This window comes from Sminthopsis crassicaudata, chromosome 1 (assembly GCF_048593235.1).
Source record: "Sminthopsis crassicaudata isolate SCR6 chromosome 1, ASM4859323v1, whole genome shotgun sequence".
NCBI lineage: Eukaryota > Metazoa > Chordata > Mammalia > Dasyuromorphia > Dasyuridae > Sminthopsis > Sminthopsis crassicaudata.
In genome coordinates, this window is record NC_133617.1 from 301,598,252 (window position 1) to 301,622,714 (window position 24,463).

Consider the following 24,463-nt stretch of genomic DNA (forward strand, 5'->3'; position numbering starts at 1 on the left):
GCAAGAATCAGCTGTTTAGCTTTTGTTTATGAGACAAACAGAGAGAGCCTAGGATTTCCTAGGAGGAGCTAGTATGTGACTACATTCCTCAGCCAGTTTCTGGAAATGCTTTTTCTAAATAAGCTTATTGTGAGAAGTGGGGATTTTAAATAGAAAAAGTAATATTACAAATTAAAATTAATAATCACATGATACAGCATTAAAGTTAATTTTCCTAGTAATGAGCATTGTTAAAACCCAAACAATTTTGCATTGAATAGTGACAAAGTATATTATAAAATATAGTATAGCAACATTTAATCTTAGAAAGTTGCCTGAGGTACTGAGATACAAATTGAGTTATCCAGAATCATACAACTGGTATATAGCAGATGTGAGATTTGAGCCCAGATTTTCTTGACTTTGTGGCCATCTCTTTTAATGTCATAGGGTATTTAACTATTATTGCACATTTTCTTTAATTTTTAACCACTAAACTTTTAAAGACTCATTATTGAAAGTTTTAATTATGTTTTTCTTCATAAGTAAAATAGAATTATATATTGTAGAAATGGGAATAAGCATTCTTTATTTATCAGATAACTTACATATGCATTTTTGTTATAAAACTAGAAATATTTAAATGAACCTGCTACAATATGAATATTCTTCACATTATCAAAAAGAATTCAACTTTTTGAGTAGTTTTCATCATCTATACTCAGCATTTTTGAGATAGTGGAAAAAAGGTTATTTTTCATGAAGATATTAAATTTAATAGAAATTTCTGAGTGCAAGTGATATTGTATCTCCTATTACATTCTAGCGACCTAATTCTTAAACTTAGAAATACTTCTTTTATTATAGTTACTTCTTTGGATGACTTTTATTATGAATATCTAAGTTTGGATATGTGAAAGCTGAAGAATTAAGTTTTCTGTAATAACATAAAATATTACTTGAAAACTATTTGGAGAGATAAGTGGTTATGTATATAATATATTATCTGCAGACAACGCTAAGCAAGAAATAAAACTATTGTAGAATCAGGCATATGGTATGTAGTATATAATGATGAACTTGACTTGAAGGTCACGGTTAGCATTGTGTTCTCTCTCTATATATTCAATAATTCAGCAGTTCTTAAGATTTTGAGGGGGGTAAGCAGTTGCTATTACTGCTTCCCCATGACCGTTTTATGGGTATAATTTCTTCTTTTCTATTCTTGCCTTTTTATTTTGCTTATATATTGAAATATTTATCTGAAAGTAGTATACATTATAAAAACTCAATGAGCAACCACCTCAACCACAAAAAAACCCTTTGAGAAAAAATGTGGAAAAACAGTTGCTAGTAGATCACTTTCATTTCTAGCCTTATAAAATAGTAAATGTATACATAAATAGATTCCTATATCTGTATTTAACATACCTCTCTTTGTTTTATTCATTCATTATGCAAACATTTATGAAGCACTTTTCTGGCACTGAACATGCAATTCCTGCAATCAAAGAACTTATATTCTTCTAAAAGGGCTATATAACAAGAACCCAGAGGAATAAAATACAACATAAAGCGATTGATTCAAAGATGTTTACAAGTTTTGCACTTACTGTTTTGAAAATAACTAGTAGCCTACTTTAACTGCAGAATAGAACATGAAAAAAAAGTAAAATGAAATACCAAAAATGACACCAAACTCTAGAGATCTTTAATTGTCAAATTTCATAGTATTTTATCCTCTCCTTTTTTTTTTTTTTTTTTTTTAAAGTAACTAAGAAGGTAATCGGATGCATGATGAAGATTACTATGATTGCTTTTGCTTTTGATAGATGCATTTTGGGGGCTGAGAGAAACAGAGATAGAAAGAGAAAAGGGGGAGCAAGGGGAGAGAGAGGAAGTGAGGAAGGAAGGTGGGAGAATGCAAACAGGAAGACCACTTAGAATATTATAATGCTTCACGTGAGGGATAATAAGATCCTGAACCAAGATGATGATGATAGAATTGTGGATACAAAGGTATGTTGAGATATTTTGAAAATATAATTATTAACATTTAATTCAATGTTTGAAGTGAAGGGATGGATATAGGACAATTTTTGGAAGACTGTAGGGTACAGGAAAAATTTAAGAACAGGAAGAATGTGAACCTATTTGGAAGGAATGAGTAGGGAAAGAAAAGAAAAGAAATTAAAGATGAGATGAGGTGAAATGAGGCGTTCTTATGAAGGAGATTAGAGGTAAGATCCAGGGAACTGTGAGGTGGAGATAGCCTGGACCTACTAATTTTTTGAGACAAAAGCAGGGAGGTAAAAAAATAAAGTTTTGAAATATGGAGAAAGGTTGATAAAAAAGATCATGATCAGTATTTCAGTCTGTAGTAGGAGGCTAGGCCATTTGCCAAGAGATAGAAGAATGCTGTGCAAAGAAATTTGGAATTGCCTCTGTAAAGAGTTGCTTTTGAATAAATAAAAAGCTTATATACCTAGTAGCAAAGAGGATCCAGTTGAGGTTAGATGGTAGGAATTTGTATTCAGTCAGTAGTTTCATTACCTTTTTCTTCTGAGATTTGGAGTAGAGAAAACAGATGGGCTACAGCACAGTGCTGAATATTGGTAGAGGAAGGACAAGGTGAGGTGGTGGAAAGGGACGCCAGTTTAGATTCACAACAGAAAAACGAGCCCTATGTTTTCCATTAAATTTTTCTATTTGTTTCTCAAGTCCTTTTCCAATCTTGTTGATTCCATCTAACCCAATTAGAGGTGTCTTGGAAAAGTATAGATGAGGAAATTGAGGAAAACAGAGTTAAGTAACTTACCCAGTGTCACACAACAAATAGGTGTTTGAGCTCAGCTTGGAACTCAGAAAGAAGAATCTTTCCTTATTCCAGGCCCAGCACTTTACTCACTATGCCACCTAGCTAGCTGTTGCTTTCTATTAAATATTGATAACTCATTGTAAATCACATATATTATTCTTTTAATATGTTCCTGTTTTTTTATCCTGTTGTGTCTTTCAGAATGGCAGCTGGAGAACTGGAAGAGGCAAGATGTCAATCAGGTATCAAATGTATATCAAGTAATCATTAATTTCTTCCCTTTCAACTTTTTATAGAATATAAATGTAGATTAATTCTAAGAAGTTGAGTGATAAAAAATGGCTTTCCTCTTTTTGTCTTATACAGTAAGTGAAATTGCCATAGAAGTTAATGAAATATTTAATGTAGATGTGACAGGTCTATATGTTTTGTCAAAATAGATTTCTTTCTCTATTATAAAACTTTTTCCTATATACTTAATAGCAAAGTGTCACGTTGAATCACACTTGAATAATAGGGAAATTATTATGTAAATCCAAATATTACATAATAATATATTTACATATTATATACAATATACTTACATACAAATATTACATAATAATATCCAAATATACTTATATTTATTATATGTATTGTATTGCTGTGGCTGAACAGCTCACTTAAATGATCTATTATAGTTTTTATTCCTATATGAACAATTTATATTTGCTTTATTCTTTGGCTGTTGATTGCTCCTTTAAATCCTATTGCTTTATGAATGTAATTGGTCAGATGGGAAACTAGGTAAGTTACTGTTTATGATTCAATATTTTCTTCAGAAAAAGAAAAACAACCATGTTGGAACTGATAGGTTTCTTGTAACTATTTCTACTACCATCATGGCCACACTTTGAAATGAAGCTGGAGATACTTTATTTTATTTATTTATATTTTTTAGGTTTAAAATTTTTTTTTCAAAAGTATTTTACTTTTTCAAATATATGTAAAGATAGTTTTCAACATTCATTTTTTAAGCATGTGTTCCCAATTTTTTTTCTATCTTTCTCTTGTTACTCCCTCCTCAAAAAAGCAAGTAATCTGATATAGGTAAAAGATATGTCATTTTTATAAATGTATCTCCATATTTGTTATGCTGTATAAGAAAAGTCAGATCAAAAGGGAAAAAAATGAGAAAGAACACAAACAAACAAAAAGGTGAAAATACTATGCTTCAATCTACATTCAGGGACTGAAGATAATTTATGACTACGTTCTGTTTTGCTTTTTGGTCAACCAAGATTACACTTAATAAGTTATGTGTTGTACCATCAAAATCTCTCCTTGACTTTTCTGATTATATGCACTAAGGATGGCTATTATTCTAATCTTTTAAAAAAAAATTAGCTTTGTCTATTGGACTTTTTATTCTTCTTTTGAACAAAAATGATAATCTATCACATTTATATCTGCCTTTGCAGTTGACAAAGTATTTTATTAAGAGAAACTGTTTAGGTGCTTATATCTCTATATAATTATCTTTAGTATAAATATGGAAATAGTTTTGTTAACACAAATATTATTTTTCCCACTTTAAGGTTGAGAAAACTAAGAAAGATAGTTTTATGTCTTCTTCAGGTCTGTACAGTGTTAGTCACTAAATTTCTGCATATATTTTGAAAAACAAATTATATGTTGTCTTTTTATAGCTGACGAAATTAGGTGTAAAACTGATATTTGACAACATATTTGTATATATATATATATATAAGAATCTCAACAAATGGGGCAAAGCACAACACATCAATATATTTTAATTTCATGTAACTCTTGTCAGTATCCCAGAATTCCAGTATTATATGATGGTGGGTTTAAGGTTAAAGGGGACCTTAGAATTATATGGTCTGACTTCCTCATTTTCTAGAGGAGTAAACTGAGATGAAGTTATGTTAAATGACTTGCTCTAAGACACAGAGTAAGAAGCAAAAATGGGATTAGAATTCTTGTCCTTTGTCTACAAATCCATTCTTTTTCCATTGTGCCATGGTTACAGTCCTTTAGCTTTTATACAGGAAATCTTCCTTGAGCTCATTTGACAATTTGTGGTTATCAAGGAACTGTTTATTAATTATCCCTAACTCTTGCTATTTAATTAATCTACCTTAATTTCTGATCATAAATATTTTTGGTCATTTTTATGCCATTTCTGCAGAATTCTTTATCATTAATATTCACATTTTTCATATGTTTCTCCACTGCCTTTTAGATGGCAAGCCAATTTTGACTTTTTAATTATTGTGGTGTTCCTTGATTCACAGCCATATAGCATTGCAGAAAGGATATTAATGCTACAAAGATAAGCCATTATTTCAGGGAAGCATTTTGGGATCATTAAAAGCATTGCATATTTTCGCAAATGTTATCTAACTTGTCTTCATCCTTTTTTTCAGTATTGGGCCCAACTCACTGTCCATCTACAATGTATGCATGAATCCAGGATTTTTGTACTAATTCAGTGAGCTGCCTATCCAAGTGCAAATCATAATGCATAGCTATGACTTCTGTTTAGCAAACTATGTATTGTTAAGCCAGTCTTTTTAGTTGCTGTGGATTTCACTGAGAATTCTCTGGAGCCTAGCTTCTTAAACTGTGGTTTGCAAGCCCTTATGGGGTCTCAATGTGAGGTTGCAAAATTATGATTCATTATCAGTAAATATTGTATATTTATACCTATTTTATATATTTATGTACTTAGGGTCATGTAAAATTTTCTTGGGCATGAAGGGTCACAAATGGGAAAAGTTTAAGAAGCTCTCCTCCAGAGTATTCTTGGTGTAGTCAGCACAATGGTACCTATAAAAGAGACCTATAAAGGGACATACACAAGTCCTTTTCTATTTTGACATAGAAAATCCTAGAATTTGAGGTGACTGCTGAGGCCATTTTTTATCCCATCAAATACCTGACACAGAAAGCTGTCATCAAGCACTACCAAGTACTCATCCAACCTTCTGAGGAAGCCTACTGTGTTTGGGGAAAGTTTTTCCTTACACTGTGCCTAAATCTATTTCTATGTAGTTTCCATCCTTTCTTCCTAGTTTTGTGGTGAAATGAAACAAATCTATTCCTGGTTCACACAACAGCCTTCAAATATTGAAGAGAGATGTTAAGTTTCTGCAAGTTTTTATTAAGTACCTGTTATGTTTTAGGTACTTTGATTAATACTGGAGATACAAAAAAATGTAAAAATAGTACTTGCTTTCCAAGACCTTATAGTCTAATTAAAAAAAGACAGTACATAAAGAGATATGTACAAAAATATCTGTATAGGATAATTGGAGATAATTTCGTCGGGAAAGCACTAACACAGCATTTCCCTTTTTTTATAAGATTTTGACTGATATTTATATTCATATGATCATTGAATAAAATTATTCTGTGGATTTTATCAAGGAATCTTGTACATTCTCATAATATTTATGAAAGAAACCATAGGAGGTCATATTTTCACATATGTGGACACCATTTGGAGGAGAGCCTTCTGTCTTCTATTTGAATTATGCTTTTTTATAATAACAAAAAAAAGTACTATTAGATTTATTGCTCTTACCCTTTATTCAATCATGTGTATGATTTACACTACTAAATCTTCCACTGACAATTTTCATAACATTTGGAAATGAACTCATACTCAATTAGTGTTGACCAAAGTTTCCATATTTTTCCACTTGGCAAAAAAATCAAGTGTTTGCTGGCTAAAGTAAATTCTAGGCTTTTGGTCTTTCCATTATTTTTCACCAATTAAACTTGGATAGGAAATAATAAATGTCTGCTGATAGCTTTTCTTTTTTTTTTTACTTCTTATCTTCATCATCACTATTTTTATTTTATGATAGTTATTTTAATAAAAACATTTCTTCTTTTTTTTTTTTTTTACTTGTGGTTGATTTTGACTTTCGCTATAGCTTCTTCTTGTTATGTCTATACCAGAATAGCCAATTTTAAATGGATCTTACTTTATTTCCTTTATGTTGAAATATATTCTTTTTATTGATGGTATTTAGTGTTTGATAGATCCAAACCCTTCTCACTATTTTCTTTTTTTTTTCTTTTCTTTTTTCTTCTTTTTTTAATTAATTTTTATAATTATAACATTTTCTATGACAGTACATATGTATAGGTAGGTTTTTTTTTTTTAAACATTATCCCTTGTACTCCCTTCTGCTCCGAGTTTTTCCCCTCCTTTCCTCCACCCCCTACCCTAGATGGCAGGTATTCCCATACATATTAAATATCTTACAGTATATCTTAGATACAATATATATGTGCAGAACCAAATTTTGTTGTTGTTGTTGCAAAGGAAGGATTGTATTCGCAAGGTAAAAATAATCTGGGAAGAGAAACAAAACAAAACAAAACAAAACAAAAACCCAATGCTTTCAGTTTACACTCATTTCCCAGTGTCCCTTTTCTGGGTGTAGCTGATTCTGTCCATCATTGGTCAATTGGAAATGGATTAGCTCTTCTCTATGTTGAAGATATCCACTTCCATCAGAATACATCCTCATACAGTATCATTGTTGAAGTGTATAATGATCCCCTAGTTCTACTCGTTTCACTCAGCATCAGTTGATATAAGTCTCTCGAAGCCTCTCTGTATTCCTCCAGTTGGTCATTTCTTACAGAACAATAATATTCCATAACATTCATAAACCATAATTTACCCAACCATTCTACAGTTGATGGGCATCCATTAATTAATTTTCCAGTTTCTAGCCACTACAAAAAGGGCTGCCACAAACAATTTGGCACACACAGGTCCATTTCCCTTCTTTAGTATTTCCTTGGGGTATAAGCCCAGTAGTAGCACTGCTGGGTCAAAGGGTATGCACATCTTGATAACTTTTTGGGCATAATTCCAGATTGCTCTCCAGAATGGTTGGATTCTTTCACAACTCCACCAACAATGCATCAGTGTCCCAGTTTTCCCACAGCCCCTCCAACATTCATTGTTATTAGTTCCTGTCATCTTAGTCAATCTGACAGGTGTGAAATGATCTCTCAGAGTTGTCTTAATTTGCATTTCTCTGATCAATAGTGATTTGGAACACTCTTTCATATGAGTGGAAATAGTTTTAATTTCATCATCTGAAAATTGTTCAAATCCTTTGACCATTTATCAATTGGAGAATGGCTTGATTTCTTATAAATTAAAGTCAATTCTCTGTATATTTTGGAGATGAGGCCTTTATCAGAACCTTTAACTGTAAAAATGTTTTCCCAATTTGTTACTTCCCTTCTAATCTTGTTTGCATTAGTTTTGTTTGTGCAGAAACTTTTTAATTTGGTGTAATCAAAATTTTCTATTTTGTGATCAATAATGGTCTCTAGTTCTCCCTTGGACACAAACTCCTTTCTCCTCCACAAGTCCGAGAGGTAAACCATCCCATGTACCTCCAATTTATTTATAATTTCGTTCTTTATGCCTAAATCTTGGACCCATTTTGATCTTATCTTAGTATGTGGTGTTAAATGTGGGTCCATTTCTAGTTTCTGCCATACTAATTTCCAGTTTTCCCAGCAGTTTTTGTCAAATAATGAATATTTATCCCAAGATTTGGGATCTTTGGGTTTATCAAACATTAGATTGCTATTTTTATTCACTATCTTGCCCTGTGAACCTAACCTATGCCACTAATCAACTAGTCTATTTCTTAGCCAAATGGTTTTGGTGACTGTTGCTTTATAATACAGTTCTAGATCAGGTACAGCTAGACCACCTTCATTTAATTTTTTTTTCATTACTTCCCGTGAAATTCTCGACCTTTTGTTGTTCCATATGAATTCTATTGTTATTTTTTCTAGGTCATTAAAATAATTTCTTGGGAGTCTGATTGGTATAGCACTAAATAAATAGATTAGTTTAGGGAGTATTGTCATCTTAATTATATTCACTCGGCCTATCCAAGAGCACTGAATGTCTTTCCAATTATTTAAGTCTGACTTTATTTTTGTGGCAAGTGTTTTGTAATTTTGCTCATATAATTAATGACTCTCCTTTGGTAGATATATTCCCAAATATTTTATACTATCGACCGTTATTTTGAATGGAATTTCTCTTTGTATCTCTTGCTGTTGGATTGTGTTGGTAATGTATAAAAATGCTGAGGATTTATGTGGATTTATTTTGTATCCTGCAACTTTGCTAAAACTCTGAATTATTTCTAATAGCTTTTCAGCAGAGTCTTTGGGGTTCTCTAAGTATACCATCATGTCATCTGCAAAGAGTGATAATTTGATTTCCTCTTTTCCTACTCTAATTCCTTGAATGTCTTTCTCAGCTCTTATTGCCGAGGCTAGAGTTTCTAGTACTATATTGAATAGTAATGGTGAGAGTGGGCAACCTTGTTTCACTCCTGATCTTACAGGGAAAGGTTCTAGTTTATTGCCATTACATATGATGTTTACTGAAGGTTTTAAATATATGCTCCTTATTATTTTAAGTAACAATCCATTTATTCCTATATTCTCAAGCGTTTTTAGTAGGAATGGATGTTGGATTTTATCAAATGTTTTTTCTGCATCTATTGAGATGATCATATGGTTTTTGTTAATTTGATTATTAATATGGTCAATTATGCTAATAGTTTTCCTAATATTAAACCAGCCCTGCATTTCTGGTATAAATCCCACTTGGTCATAGTGTATTATCCTGGGAATGATTTTCTGAAGTCTTTTTGCTAATATCTTATTTAAGATTTTAGCATCAATGTTCATTAAGGAAATTGGTCTATAGTTTTCTTTCTCAGTTTTTGATCTACCTGGGTTAGGTATCAGTACCATGTCTGTGTCATAAAAGGAATTTGGTAGGACTCCTTCAATCCCTATTTTTTCAAATAGTTTATATAGCATTGGAGTTAGTTGTTCCTCTATCCTTTTGGAGTAAAATATATTAGCCATTTATCATAATAGGTAATTAAATAAATACACTACTGAGTTATATGTGTTACTCAGATACATGTATTTCTACATAATTATCTACTGTCTGAATATGGAGGCGCTCAGGCTCTTGCTTTCTCCATATGTCACATAGGAAATGATTATAGAATACATCATTGACTTTCAGCTAATTAGCTATGTGATGAGACTCTTACTTCATGTGGCTTTCATTTTCATAAGATCTTAATCAGAATACTAGCATATTGAATTCTGTAGTGTAGCTTCGTGGAATATGAATGTGGGAGGTTTTGTTTTTGGCTTCAGGTGGAGGGGAGCTTCCTTTAATCACTCATTTGTAGATTAATCTCAAAGACTTGCTTTGGTGCCTGAGAGCCTGAGTCCTTAAGGCACTCATTGAGGCCCATATAATCAGTATGTTTCAGAAACCCAACTTGAACTCAGGTCTTCCTCAGTCCAGATCAACGTTCTCCATCCAGTACACCACAATTCCTCTTTGTAATAGAGGTGATGCATAAAATTATTTAACTTTGATAATATTTTGTTACAGCCTAACTTCTGAATATTTTATATTTTTAGGCTGACATAGCACCATTGATGGCTTCCCTCATTGGAGTTCCTTTTCCTCTTAATTCTGTGGTAAGTAATTTAGTTTTATCATCTCTCAACTGTAGCTATAAAATATATTAATGCATAGTAAAATTTAGACTGAGTTGCATTTATTTCTTTAAATTTATGTCTAGTATGAGTAGTTCATAATTATCTTTGGCAAATATTGGAGCAGTAGTATCTCAGGTATTTCATAAATGTGTGTTATTTTTAAATTATTATCTGCAATACTAAGAGTACTAAACCAGGTATCTTTTAAAATGATATGACTCCTTTTCAGTAAAGAATATAAATTAATATCATGTACATAAGGCATTTTATCCTGAAGTAATAAAATGTATAATCCAGCAACATTTGCTAGTTTTTAAAGAATAAACCAACTCTAAATTTATATTGAAAATTTTGAAAACCTCGTCATTTAAAAAAATATACATCACCTAATTAATAACATATGACCATATTATTATTCCATGGAGATTTTTAAAGAGAACTTAATTTGTAATTTTTCACATTGTAAATTAGAAGTAACCTTAGCCTTCAAGTGTATAATTGATTTTTTAAAATAAAATAAATGAGTATTTTAATTTTAAATTAAAACTCCAGGCCATGACCTATTCATTTTCTCTAATTTTTCCTTCTTCCTTCTGAGTCAGATTAATTCTCTATTGCTCTCTTTTACTAGCTTTCTCCCAAATATTGACCTTTTCCTTTTAATGTATATATACTAAGCTGTTTTTACACTTATTCACCAATATTTCTATGAATTTCCTACTGACAGTGTTCTCCCCTTATAGTTTTCTTTCCAATGTCATAAGGTAAGTATAAACACCTTCCTGAAAGTCTCAGTCTTGGAAGGGAACTCAGAGGTCTCTTAGACCAAGCCTGCCTAAACAAGTATCTCTTCTATGACATGATACTTGAATACTTACAGTGAGAGGAAATTCCAGCCTCTCAGGACACCCAATTCTATTTTCTGATTGCTATAATTTATAGAGAGTTTTTCCTAATAGCAAGCCTAAATTTGTATCTCTGCAGTTTTCTCTTACTATTCCAAATCCTCATGATGGGAATTTAAAAGAAATGAATCTTAATAAACCTTCAAAAGTCCAAACACAGCTGTCATGTTTTCTCACTATTCCTGGACTAAATACTTTTTATTTCTTTAATTGATCATATCTAATCAAAATCAGTTCCCAATTCTTAGATACTATACTTCTTTAGGATAGCCCAAGATTGTATCACATTTCTTTTCCATTGCATATCAGTGAAGTTACTTAAAGATCATGTCAGACCAACTTTTGTCTATTCCCATCTCTCCAGAGGGATCTTAAGTAAGCTACAACCAAGGCTGTCTTCCACATCATGCCATGTGAGTGAGTTGAAATAACTGAGGATATGTAACTTCCATAGTATAGATCTTTCATAGTATACATTTAAATATTTGAAGGACTGTCCTATGGAAGATAAATTAAAACACATTATTTGGGTTTTAATGAACTGTAAGCTCAAGTGGGCTGTTAGAAGAGAGAAATCAGTATGTACTTCCTGATCATATAGTATTCTGAATGGTTGAAGGAACTAAATTTAATCTGCAGAAGAGGAAGCAAACATGATACCTATAGTCAGTCATTTGAAAGGCTGTTTTATCGAAGAGAGCTTAGATATGTTTTGTTTGATCATAAAGGAAAAAAATAGGAACTGTGGGCAGAAGTTACAAAAAGTCAGATTTAACCTTGATTTAAGGAAATTCTTAAGAATTAGAATCATCTGACAATGGATTACAATCTTTACAAATGATGGGTTTTGTGTAAGTAGCATTCTTCAAACTCTCTGGTTTTGAATCTTGGGGAAGGAGAATCAGATATTTAAAGGCTCTCTGTAATTTTTTTTTCATTTGCACCTAATTTTAAGTCTTTCAGTTGTACTTGAAACCTGTTTCATTTTTCTATTTATAGTGAAGGGAAGAAAGTATTTGCTACTATTCTTTTTATAATAACTTCATTATTTACAAATAAACTTTTGTGGCCGTCTTCATGCCAAATTGTTTCATTCACTCATTCTTCTTGTTGCTATTATTGCTTCACAAACTACTCTATATTGCTATCCTTTGGAACTTTGGACTTCAAGTCACTGTACTCACTGGGGTTTCCTTCCTATTTCTTTAGTAATTCATACAGTTATCACTTTGGTACATTTTCACATACTTTCTTGCACAGGGTTGCAAACCTTTTATACCTAGGCCATTGTGTACAGTTGTTAATTGTACTTACAGGAAAGCAACTTCTACTCTGATTGTGAATGATACATATCTTTTCCTATCACACTTAAATTCCTCCCATTGGTAGGAGAGAAAGGAAAGGAAGATAGCACTTCAGCTGATTTCCTCTCTTTCCTCTATCCTCTCCAAATTCTTTACGGTATTGGTTTCTGTTGCCATTACATTCGTCTCTCATGCAATCATGAAAATATCTTTCATTATCACTGATTTCTGATACTTGGTTCACTATTAAATACTGCTGCTTATATTTCCAAATGCTGAGGAGTATCTCCTTATCCCTTATATGAACTATTATAGTATTCTTCCTGACACTCTGTTTATTGTTATTTTTCCACTAGTTGGTTTGGACTCCTGCAACCAGGTATTTTCCCCAGGTGCCATTGTGCCTTCTTCCCTATCTTTTAAACATATATTGCCCTCTATAACTGAAATAAATTTCTTTACTCTGGGCCTTCTCCAGGCTGTACTGGATTACAAAATGATTCTTGACTCCTACTATGTTTGAAACAGCTAGGTGGCTCAGTGGATAAAGCATTGGCTGGGGAATCAGAATTGACTTCAAATAAATCTCAGTCACTTATTAGCTGTATAACCTGGGGGAAAAACACTTAAACTCTGTTTGTTTGAGTTTCCTCAACTGTAAAATGAGAATAATAACTTCATCTTCCTCACAGTTATTGTGAGATCATATCATCAGATAATTTTTGTCAAAAGTGCTTAGCACAGTACTTGGTACATAGTAAAGCAGTATATAAATGCTTATTTTCTTCCTTTTCTCCTTCCCCCCCTCCTTCTAGAACCTTACTTTGTTGATCCCATATGATACCTTTTTTTCATCCCTGAAGCATAGACAAGTCCAGATCATAATCTATCTTTTCAGTCATTCAAAAAAAATCTTTAAAATATTTCCACAAATTTTTTCCTCCTGAAATTGAGGTGGTAATACTCTTGTCCTGGTTTACATCCTCATTTACTATGTGATATTCAGATTTATTATTTTTGTGTGTGTGCACACAGACAGTTGCCGTAATGCTTATTATACATTAAATATTACACCTGATATTTAACTGGAAGGAATCTCAGAGGGCATCTGATAGAGCCCTTTCATTTTTACAGATGAGAGGATAGAGAGTTTTTAAGTTCTTTTTCCAAGATCATGAAGATAGTAACTAGTAGAGCCCAGATTCCATCCCATTTCCTCTTATTCCATATCTACCTTTTGTTCTTCATTTTACTTTTTTGGTGGTATGAAGTTCTTTTCTTTCTCCTATTTGCAACTGAATTATCTGTTTCATGTTATAAGCTTCTTCAGGGCAAGAATTATGCTCATTGTAATTTCTCTTCATTCTATTGCTTACCTCATAAATCTCTTTTAATGTAAATAATCTGAAGCTAATTAATGTCTATAATGTCTCCAGGGAATCCTGCCTCTGGATTATCTTAATAATAGTGATCTTTTCAAAGCAACGAGCATGTTCACAAATGCAGTACAGATTCTTGAACAGTTTAAGGTAAGTAACATATCAAAAGAGACAACTAGCACATCTAGGAAAACACAAATAAAACTTTGGCATTTACTTTTGATTTATAATCTTATAGTGTTGCCTAAACCATTGAAAAGTTATTTAAACTTCCCTGGAGTCACTAAGTTATTAATATTGGAAGTGAAACTCAGGTCTTCTTGTCTGTGAAGGCTAGTTCTCTATCTGTAATATCATGCACTGCAATTATAATCTGAACAGGGCAACAGAATTTCATTCTTATATATCCTTTCTCAGAAACTTCCCATTCCTCCTCTACTGACTATCTCTTTAGGATTTTAGTAGAAAAGGCCTTTCCTATCCTCTTTCCAAACCTTAGAAATTTAGAGTACTTGTTAGACTGTGCCCAGATTTCTTGTGTATTCCATATTCTAAGATGGAGTAATCATTTTTCACACTATTCATTTCTACCCCAGCAACTATTTTCTGTGTATATCAGTAAATCATCAAGCATTCATGAAGTGCACATTACATACCAGGCAATAAGCTAGATGATGGGACTACAAACACAAAAATGAAATAATTACACCCCTCAAGAGTTTACATACAAGTAGAATGCACGTTGTTTAAACACTATTGTATTTAGGATCAGATCTATTAGAATCAAAAGTTTATTAAATCATATAATTTCAAGAAAAGTAGTCTCTTAAACCCACATGGTGACAAGTCAGAGAGAGCTCTAAGTATCAGATGTAATACATTTTTATACTTTTAAGAACAATCTAAGCTGTTGTCTCTAGTTTAACATTTACATTCAAAATTATAAATAAGAACACAATAATTTTATCTTAAGCAAGTAAGGATACAGTTCAATGATTATTTTTAGTGTGATAATTATCTTAAGGACCACTGGGTAAGATCTTAACAATTGCAAAATCTCCAAATAAGTTTAGTTTTCTTTTCACATTCTTAGACCAAAATTTAGCTTGAAAAGGAAGTGCAAAGGATGTGGAGACAATAGGACCATGAATTTTTCTAAGACTTTGGATATGAAAGAGAGAGGATACCCAATAACAGCTTGAGAGATGAAGAGTCAAATGAGGCTTTTTTAAGGATGGAGATATCTGGCCATATTTGTAACCAAGAGAGAATGAGCCCCAAAATAGGGAGAGAATGAAGATTGGAAGTGGGGAGGATGCACAAGGAGGAAGGATGATTATGGGCCAATTTTCCAGAGGAAAGGGCAGAATATAAGGATAATAGAGGTTGTCTTTGTTTGGGAGAAGGTGCATTATGATATTTAATGACTGCTTGTAGATTTACTGTCAATTTCTGAAGTACTTAAACTTTAAAGAACTTTTTAATATCCCCTTTTATACTTAAAAATAAAAGTGATGAAATGTGTTTCTCATTTAATATGTCCTAATAATTTTTAAATATTTGATTTTCAGATAAAAATGACTCAGAAAAAGGAAGTCACACTGCCATTTTTATTTACACCATTTAAGTAAGTATTTCATTTTTATTTCCTACAAAAGAAAGATATTTATTTTATTTATCCTGATTGATTTTGATATAATATAGTTTATTAAGAAACTATTTTTCCCTTATATTCCTGATAATTCCTGATTTCCTGATAATAATATTTCAATAATGACCCTTTTTTTTTCTTTGTAAGATTATAAGCCAAGATTTCCAGTCTATATTGCCCCATATTTGAAAGCTGCATTAATTCTTTCAAACCACTGCTATTAATTATTAAAGGGCAAGGGTAAGGACAAATGTTTTGAATTTACATAATCAGATCAAATACCTTTTTTCTTCTAGCAGATCTGTTTTTTCAATTGATTATCATTTCTTTCTGTCAAAGTTAGGACAAACCATTTTGTAAATGAATTGAAGCTACTTTTCGTATGATAGGCTTTGTTGTTTCCTCTATCTCAAGAGCTTTAATATTTCTAAAATTTTCTCTGTTGAAGAGCTTTTTGAATTTATTAACATGGGTTCTTTCAAAAGAACTATGAAACCCAAAGTTCCTATATAACTTTTAGCTCTTCCATTAAGTGATTTTATTAGCTTAAACCAGTTCTCCTTTCTCTACTTCATTTTTATCTTTAAGATGCGTATTTTGTTAGATCAAATCAGATACCAAAAGTCTGAGTCTAATTTACTAATTTTTAGTTTTATAGGATCTCAGAAGGAAGAAATTAAAAATTTTAGTCAGTCTATACATTTGCATACAAGTTTGTACAAAGCTTGAGGACCAAATTAAAATGAATTTCTTCAGGTCTCAGGTAGCAATGTGCATAAAACCATATAGCCCAAAAGGGAACATATGGGGACGGAGCTAATTATACTTTAAATAACTACCTGGTTTTGCCACTAGACTATCTATTTTTTGGAACAGTTCTTCCCATCTACCAAAATCTGAACTAGGAACAGTGAGTTGCATTTTTCACAATTTAAATCAGCATTCAGATTTTTTTTTGACAAATCAAATTTATGTATAGATTGCTGAATGTGTGTCTTATTCCAGTTGTTATGTTAATCATAGTTCTTTCCTCCTGCTACATGTAAACAACCTCCAAAAATGCCTTGGACTCTCTACTTTACTCTTTTTAAACAAAATGCTTTAAATATTTAATTGAAATTTCTTTAGTTTCCATGTTTGTTTGTTTTTTTTTTCTATTAGTCTCTGCCTTTATCGATTTTCTTATAAAAGCTTAAATTCTTGGTGCTTCCTAATCTTTTTCTTAATTCATCAGAAACTTATAAAAATAGTCTATGATACAGTTCTTCAACATGGACTCAAAGATTAAACAGTGTGATAAACAAAGTATTTCCAGTAATAAACACTATTAGAAGAGATTAAGAAGAACTTTATACTAAATCCCATTTCATGGTAGATAATATTCTATAGGAGTCAGATGTCTTTCTACATATATTTAAATATTTTGTTTTCCCTTTTTTTCTCTATAACACTTCATATAAATGTTCTGAATCTCATCTTAGCCCCAACTATAGTCTGGAATAATTATCGCCTGGAATTATTCTCTTAAATCTTTATTCTCCTTTCTAATCCCAATGCTACCATACTAGTATAGGAGCTCTTTATTTTCTTTTTTGTTATTTATATTTCATTTACATCACTGTTACATTATCAATAACCCTTACCTGCAATAAAACCCTCCCTTATAACAAAGAAATAGAATGAAGTCAAATAAATGAACACATTGATCATATCTGTTAGTTTATCTTCAGTAAATTCCTATATTCCATCATCACTTTACAGAGAGGAGAAAGTACATTTTGTTATTAATCACCTGGCTATTGCAATGACCTGAATTTTGATAACTTTTACCATTGTTTCTCTTTTCATTGTGGGGCTCATTGCTATATATTTTTTTGGTTCTGCTTATTTTACTCTTTATTAATTCCTATAAGACTTCCCACAATTCTCCAAATTGTCATATTTAGTGCTTTTTCCAGCATTGTTATTCTATTATATTCATATATTTGTTCAACCATTCTTTATTTTCAAATAGGCCTATTTTATTCTGAAAACAGGATTAGGATCCTACTACCATAAAAAGTTATTTTCTGAAAATTTGGTGTGCATGTGTATAAATATGCACATGGATATATTATACATGCATCTGTGTGCAATGTGTGCATGAACTTTATGTCTCTATAAAAAGTCTGTTCACATACAGAGAGAGAGAGTGTGTCTGTTTTTTTTTTTTTTTATCTTATTCAGTTTAAGAAGACAGGAAAGTATTTTATGCAGATTTCAATCAAAGTTGCCTCAACAACATATTTTGATGTCCATGTACCTACTGATCTATCAGTTGATAAACAGACACATATATATGCACACACATAGACATAAAGTTAATAAAGAATTATTTCCAGCTATAGTAAAGATATTTATCACTCAAGGAACAATTTAGCCAAAGTCTAAGTAGTTCACCACCAAGTAGACTATATAACAATGACCCATTGAGCCTAGCATCTCTCTTTTTTTTTTTTTTTTTTTTCCTGAGGCTGGGGTTAAGTGACTTGCCCAGGGTCACACAAGCCTAGCATCTCTTGAAAACCCCTCAGTGAACTCTAGAAAGGCTGCAGTCTGTATTAGTAGAAGGAGTTCTCACATATATAAGATTGAATCTAAAAAGTAATGATTATTCACATTTATATACTGCTTTAAGATTTACAAAATATTTTTATCATCACATAGGTAGTTCAGATATCATTATTCCTAGTTTATTGATGAATGAAACTGAAACAAAAAAGAAGTTAAGTGACAAATTACCCAGTCACACATTTATTAAGTGTTAGAGCCAGGATTCAAATCCATTTTTTTCCAAAATTCCAGCTTCAAAGACCTTTTCATTATATCCTTATGTTCCTCATTTGATAATTATCTATATATGTGTCATATCTCCAAACTTGATTTAGTTTCTTTAAGGAAATGACAAGTCTTTTCTAAAGTTTCAATCTCCTCTAGTGCTAAGGACACAACATATAATATGGTCTTAATATTTTCTGTCTTTAGTCAACTACATTTTAATTGACGAGTGGCTACATTAAATTATATTAACAGAAGCAACATTCATTAACTATTTGAGATCGTTTTATAAAGAATTTAAAATGCCACAACAATTTTGTTTAACTTTGATTGAAATCTGCATAAAATATGTTCCTCTCTTCTTTAATTGAATATGTTCTGATATGAACTCATCCTTATGAGCATCATTAGTATTGAATATCTATCTATAGCTATAAATGAAGTTGCAGATTGTATGGGCAATACAACATGAATTTCTTCAAAATTTTTCAGTTAAATACTTTTTTGCAAGTTAATTTCTTATCCTTCAAAAAAATAAAACATCATTGCCACCAAATATCACTTCACAAAGCATCTCTGATTTTTTCGTAAGGTAATGGACAAGAAGAAATTCTTGATCTCATTTATACTGTTTGCTTTTGGTGTTAAAGAAGAGTACTGTACATTTAACTTAATCTCTGTAACAGTGCTGCAGAGGATACAATAAGTCTGCAAATTCTTTTTGGCTCTCAGGAGTTGATATTTATGTATCTGGGTATTAGGTATGTCCCTCTCTTAGCAAACTATTACCTTGCAAATGCCACTTATTTTTTACTTTCTAGAGAAGCCAAAGAAGCAATTTACTACTACTGAATTGTTGGTTTTGTTGAACTTTTTTGGGCAGGTTAATCTAATATATTAAAATTTCTTCTTAGTAATTTAAGCATAGTTGTTATTAATTCATTTAATTATGTCTGATTGTTCATGGACCAACTGTCCATAGGATTTTCTTGTCAAAGATACTCAAGTATTGCCATTTCCTTCTCCAAGGGAACCAGTGGATCCTTTTGTCAGAGGTTAGGTGACTTGTCTAGGGTCACACAAAGTTGGGAAGTTGGATTTATATTCAGTTCTCATCTTCTTGACTCCAGCAGGGTTCTATCCATTAGCCACCAGATGTCTTCATAATTTAAGTTCATTGTCATATATAAGCATAATATTAACAAATAGTTTTATCTCAGTGCTTTAGTGACTTTTAATTAAGCTAGAATTACATTTCCCCCTCCGCCCAACATAAAGTGCAGGGTTTATACAAAAAAATATTCAAGATACATTCCATGTAGCTAGAGTTTGGGGGCAGTTTTCTGTAGAACAAAATTCCATAGGATCAATTTCAAAATTACAGGGGGTCAGGATTTAGCTCAAGATGCAGAAATTTTTTTAAACAATTATATGTTACTTAGGAGTGTCCTGGGCTGCCTCAAGAGGAAGGCAGTTTCTCTTAATGGAACAACATTGAGGAGAGATTAGAGATTGAATGACTACTTTCTCATTACCTGTGTTGTAGAAAGAATTCCTATTCTTATATGAGTTTGAACGGACAATCTCTACTTAAATTTACTTGTTTGATATTTTGTGATTCCATACACATTTGATTGTTTTTGAGTGGTACAATTCATTATGATGACATCATTTGAGAATTTTTTTTCCTCTTAAGATTACTAATTTACACTATGCAGCAAAAATAATTTTCTGCCTATTTGATTTAATAACCTTACAAATATCAAAATCTTAAATAGGATTTTTGATTAACTTTTTTATACTTCATTAAAAGCTTAGCCAATTTTGTTTAAATAGTATAGTGGCTACATACCAAGGCTATTGTAATCTTATTACACTTTCAATTAATTTTGTTGTGCCAAGAATTATAATCCTTTGCTTATTCAGAGCTATTTTTAATAATAGCTTTTAATTTTCAAAATACATACAAAAATAGTTTTCAACATTCCCCCTTGAAAAACCTTGTGGTTCAGATTTTTCTCTCTCCCTTCCTCCTACCTGCTCCCCAGATAGCAAGTAATCCAATATTTTTTAAACATGTACAAGTCTTCTACAATGCTTATACATTTATCATGATGCACAAGAAAAATCAGATCAAAAAAGGGAAAAAATGAGAAAACAAAAAGCAAGTAGACAGTAACAAAAAAGGTGAAAATATTATATTGTAATCCATTTTCAGTCCCCATAGTTCTCTTTCTGGATGCAAATGGCTCTCTCCATCACAAGTCTATTGGAATTAGCCTGAACTACCACATTGTTGAAAAGAGCCATGTCCATCAGAGTTGATCATCACATAATCTTCTTGCTATGTACAATGTTCTCAGAGCTATTTTTTTGCTTAAATACATAACACATTAAAACTGAAAATTCAGTTTGACTCTTTAAATGCTTATGCATGTTAGGTTGCTTAACAGGTAAAAGGGATTTTAAGACATATAATTCTCATAGAGATTGTGGGAGAGTGAAAAATAATGTAAAGAATGCTGAATTTGGAGTTATAGGACTTAAGTATCTCAGCAAGTCATGTAACCTTTGTAGTGCCAGACTCCTTTTCCTCATCTGTGATGTTGGCTAGATGATTTTTGAGGGCCCTTCCAGAATATGATCCTTTTCTCTAAAAGTTACTATAGTAATATCATTTTGATGTAATCATTATCTGCAGAATAGTTAGTGAAAACAAAATCTGATATGGAAAACAAAGTCTTCATATTCTATACACTGAGCAGAATATAAACCTTTTCTTTAGTGAAAGAAATGACTCCTTGTTCTACTAAAATGTACCAAGCAAAATTGCTTGTGTTTGGTTTTAAAAAGATTGATGTGATACTGTTATTAAAAGTGGAGCATCTAACAACCCTATTCCTAATCTGACAAAAACTGTAATTCAAAGTATCTCTACCTACAATCTTTAGAATTTGCCTTTTTGCTCTAGGGAATTATTTTTCTGTCACTGTTCAGAAAATTAGATCTCAATTACCCTGAACTGTGAATCAAAAAGAGAAGTTTTTGAAAATAGAATATGATTGAGAAAAGTATCTGTTACCTGCTGTGAATACTGCAAGTAAAAAGGGTTGCAACATTGCATTTATTTTTTTTTTATTTTATTTTTTATTGTAGTTTTTTATTTACAAGATATATTCGTGGGTAATTTTTCAGCATTGACAATTGCAAAATCTTTTGTTCCAATTTTTCCCCTCTTTCCCTCACCCCCTCCTCCAGATGGCAGGTTGACCAATACAGCAACATTGCATTTTAAATAAAAGATCACTTAGGAATCATGATAAAGTAAAAATTATTTTTTAAAATAAGGAATTCATTATCATTTTGGAAATATCATTGGCCTAGAGAGAAAAAAAAATTATTGGTAAATTTCTAAGAGCTATCAACATTTAAAATTCATGAATTAAACTAGAAAATAGAATTTAAGTTTTTCAAAGCAGAAACCAGGATCTACATAATATTTTCACCGCAATTGAAGGGTTGAGTTTTCTCAGCAGGTTCTATGTCTGTACACTACATGTACTAGGAAGTAGAAAGTATTTTACCTGTTCTCCAGTACCAGACTTGGTCATTAAAATTACCCTGAGTTCAGTTGCCCTAAGCTATTACTTTCATATAAATCATTTAAGTCACTGTATATATTGTTCTCCTAGATCTCATTTGCTAATATTTTCAAGACCACAGTAAATGAAATTCATTTAAAAATCTATCATCTAGATAAACTATTTGGCTGGGGGGAAAACCTCGAAAAACAAAGAACACATATTTCTCAGTTAATGCTGGTGTAGGCATATTCCATGTATGTCAAAGGGTGCCCCGGGCCAATTTTCATTTACTGTTTGCCACTTTAACACCCTTGTCGGCACTATTAGTTCATACTACTCCCCCTGCTCTCGTTCGCAGCAAGTGCAAATTTCCTTCTCTCCTTGTAAAACTGTTCCTTCTCCCTCCTCCACTCTCACTAAAAGGAAAAGAGTCTTTACTGCTAAAAGATTATCAGCCCTTGGTTAACCCCTATCTCTTAACCCTTTGCTTTGTTTTTCTCTCTTACACTCTTCCTTTCTGCATTTACTTTCTGTCATCTCTGAAATGTCTCCCTCCTTAACTGTCACCTCACAGAATCCCTAATTTCCTTTAAAGCTCAGATTCCATGCCACCTACTGTGAGGTTTTCCTAGCCCCCAGCTTCTAGTGCCTTCTCTCCTTCCCCATCCCTCACAAAATTACATTATAATTATTTTGTGTATATGTATATACACATGTGTTTGTGTATGTATCTGTTATTGCCTACCCTCCTTCTTGCTGACAGTGACACTGCCACCACTCTAGTGCAGGCCCTCATCACCTCATGTTTTGATGATTTCAGAAGCCTGCTGGTGGTTTTCTCTGCCTCAAATATTATCCACTCCACTCCATCCTTCACCCAGTTACTAAAGTGATTTTTCCAAAATACAGATCCCGTAATGTCATTTCCCTACTCAGTAAACTCCAGTGGCCTTTTTTTTTTTTTTGCCTCTAGGAGCAAATATAAAATGCTCTTGTTTGGCATTCAAAGCTTTTCAAATCTTAGCCCCCTTCTACCTTTCTAGTCTTAGTACCCAAAATACATTCTTCAATCAAGGGAGAAAAGCTTCCTGACTTTTTCATAATTCTGTCAGCTCTGGTTATTTTTGCTGGCTGTTCTCCATGCCTAGAATGCCTTCCCTCCTCTAATCTGACTAGTGACCTCCTGGGCTTCCTTTAAGTACCATCTAAAATTCTGTCTTATACAAGAAGCATTCCCTTTTAATTCTAGTGCCTTCCCTATGATAATTATTTCTTATATAATCTTCTATATAGGCTGCTTTTCATATATTTGTTTGCATGTTGTCTCCTCCCACTAGATTATAAGCTTCTAAAGAGGAGGGACTATTTTTTGCTTCTTTTGGTCTCCTCATCCCTTGGCACAATATTTGGGACTTAAAAAGAATTTAATAAAAGTTCGTTGTTTGATTGAAAATTGAAGGTAAGGATGTTTTATTTTTGTCTTTGTAATTCTAGTACTTAGCACCTTCTGATAGAGTAATCGGCTCTTAATAAATGCTTATAGACAGGACAATTGAATTTCCTTTCTATAAAATATCCTAGAGCCTTTTTACAAAGGCTTTGGCCATTTCTGTATCCATTGTTTTCTTTTTCCAGTCAAATCAATAAACATTTATTAAAAACTTACTATTTGTCTAGTATTGTTCTAAGCCTCAGGGAATACACATACAAACAAAAAGTCCCTGCCCACCTGGGGTTTACTTTTCTAAAGTTAAAAGGCTCCATGTAAAATTGTCCTGAGAGGTGACTGTGCACTGAAGTAGTAGAAAAAATTCTGTGGAGCCTGAAGACTATGGCCTGGAGAGGAATGATCCCAGGATTGGCATGAGCCTTCTTTTTACCCTGGGGCTCTGGGAACAACCAGCCAATTAAAGGAAGAGACCCTAGGGGGTAAGGGGCTGGGGTGGAGTGAGCTTCCTCCATGAAGAGGTATTTAAGGAATGATAGAAAAATTCTTGTGCAGTCAAGACTGGAGCCTCTGGAGGAAGGAAATCCATTTTCATATGTTAAGTAATTAAGAGTTTATTTGTTAATTAGTATATTATCTTCTCCTGTTATTTGCATTAGTGTCACAGTGATGAGGTCAGTGATAGTTGTGATGAGGTGTGAGAATTGGGGTGGGGAATCCCGGCAAGTCCTATGCAAAATAATTGGCAAACCGGAAATCTGTGTGGCAAAAAGGGATTTATTGGCTCTGAGAAGACACTATCTTCACCAGTGGGCAAAAGTCCTAGCAGACAGTTTTGCCAAGGCAGCTTCCTTGGCAATCATAATCCTATTTAGGACTCTTGGGAAGAGAGTTTGACCAACCTCTCGTTATATGAGTAAATCTTGGCGGGGGTGGGGGGGGTGGGGAGCTGGGGAGCAGTTTAAGGTGACTATCAGGCCCAG

At 32.4% G+C, this 24,463-nt stretch overlaps 1 protein-coding gene across 10 annotated transcripts in view; it reads left to right on the forward strand.

Moving 5' to 3' along the window:
- PIGN (phosphatidylinositol glycan anchor biosynthesis class N) overlaps positions 1-24,463 on the forward strand; it is a 237,312-nt gene that overhangs the window by 97,478 nt on the left and 115,371 nt on the right. For all 10 annotated transcript variants that reach the window (XM_074279043.1, XM_074279041.1, XM_074279039.1 and 7 more), the window contains 4 exons: positions 2,999-3,039; positions 10,313-10,372; positions 14,039-14,131; positions 15,553-15,608. In XM_074279043.1, the coding sequence (XP_074135144.1) occupies positions 2,999-3,039; positions 10,313-10,372; positions 14,039-14,131; positions 15,553-15,608 (250 nt within the window). The remainder of the gene's footprint in view (positions 1-2,998; positions 3,040-10,312; positions 10,373-14,038; positions 14,132-15,552; positions 15,609-24,463) is intronic.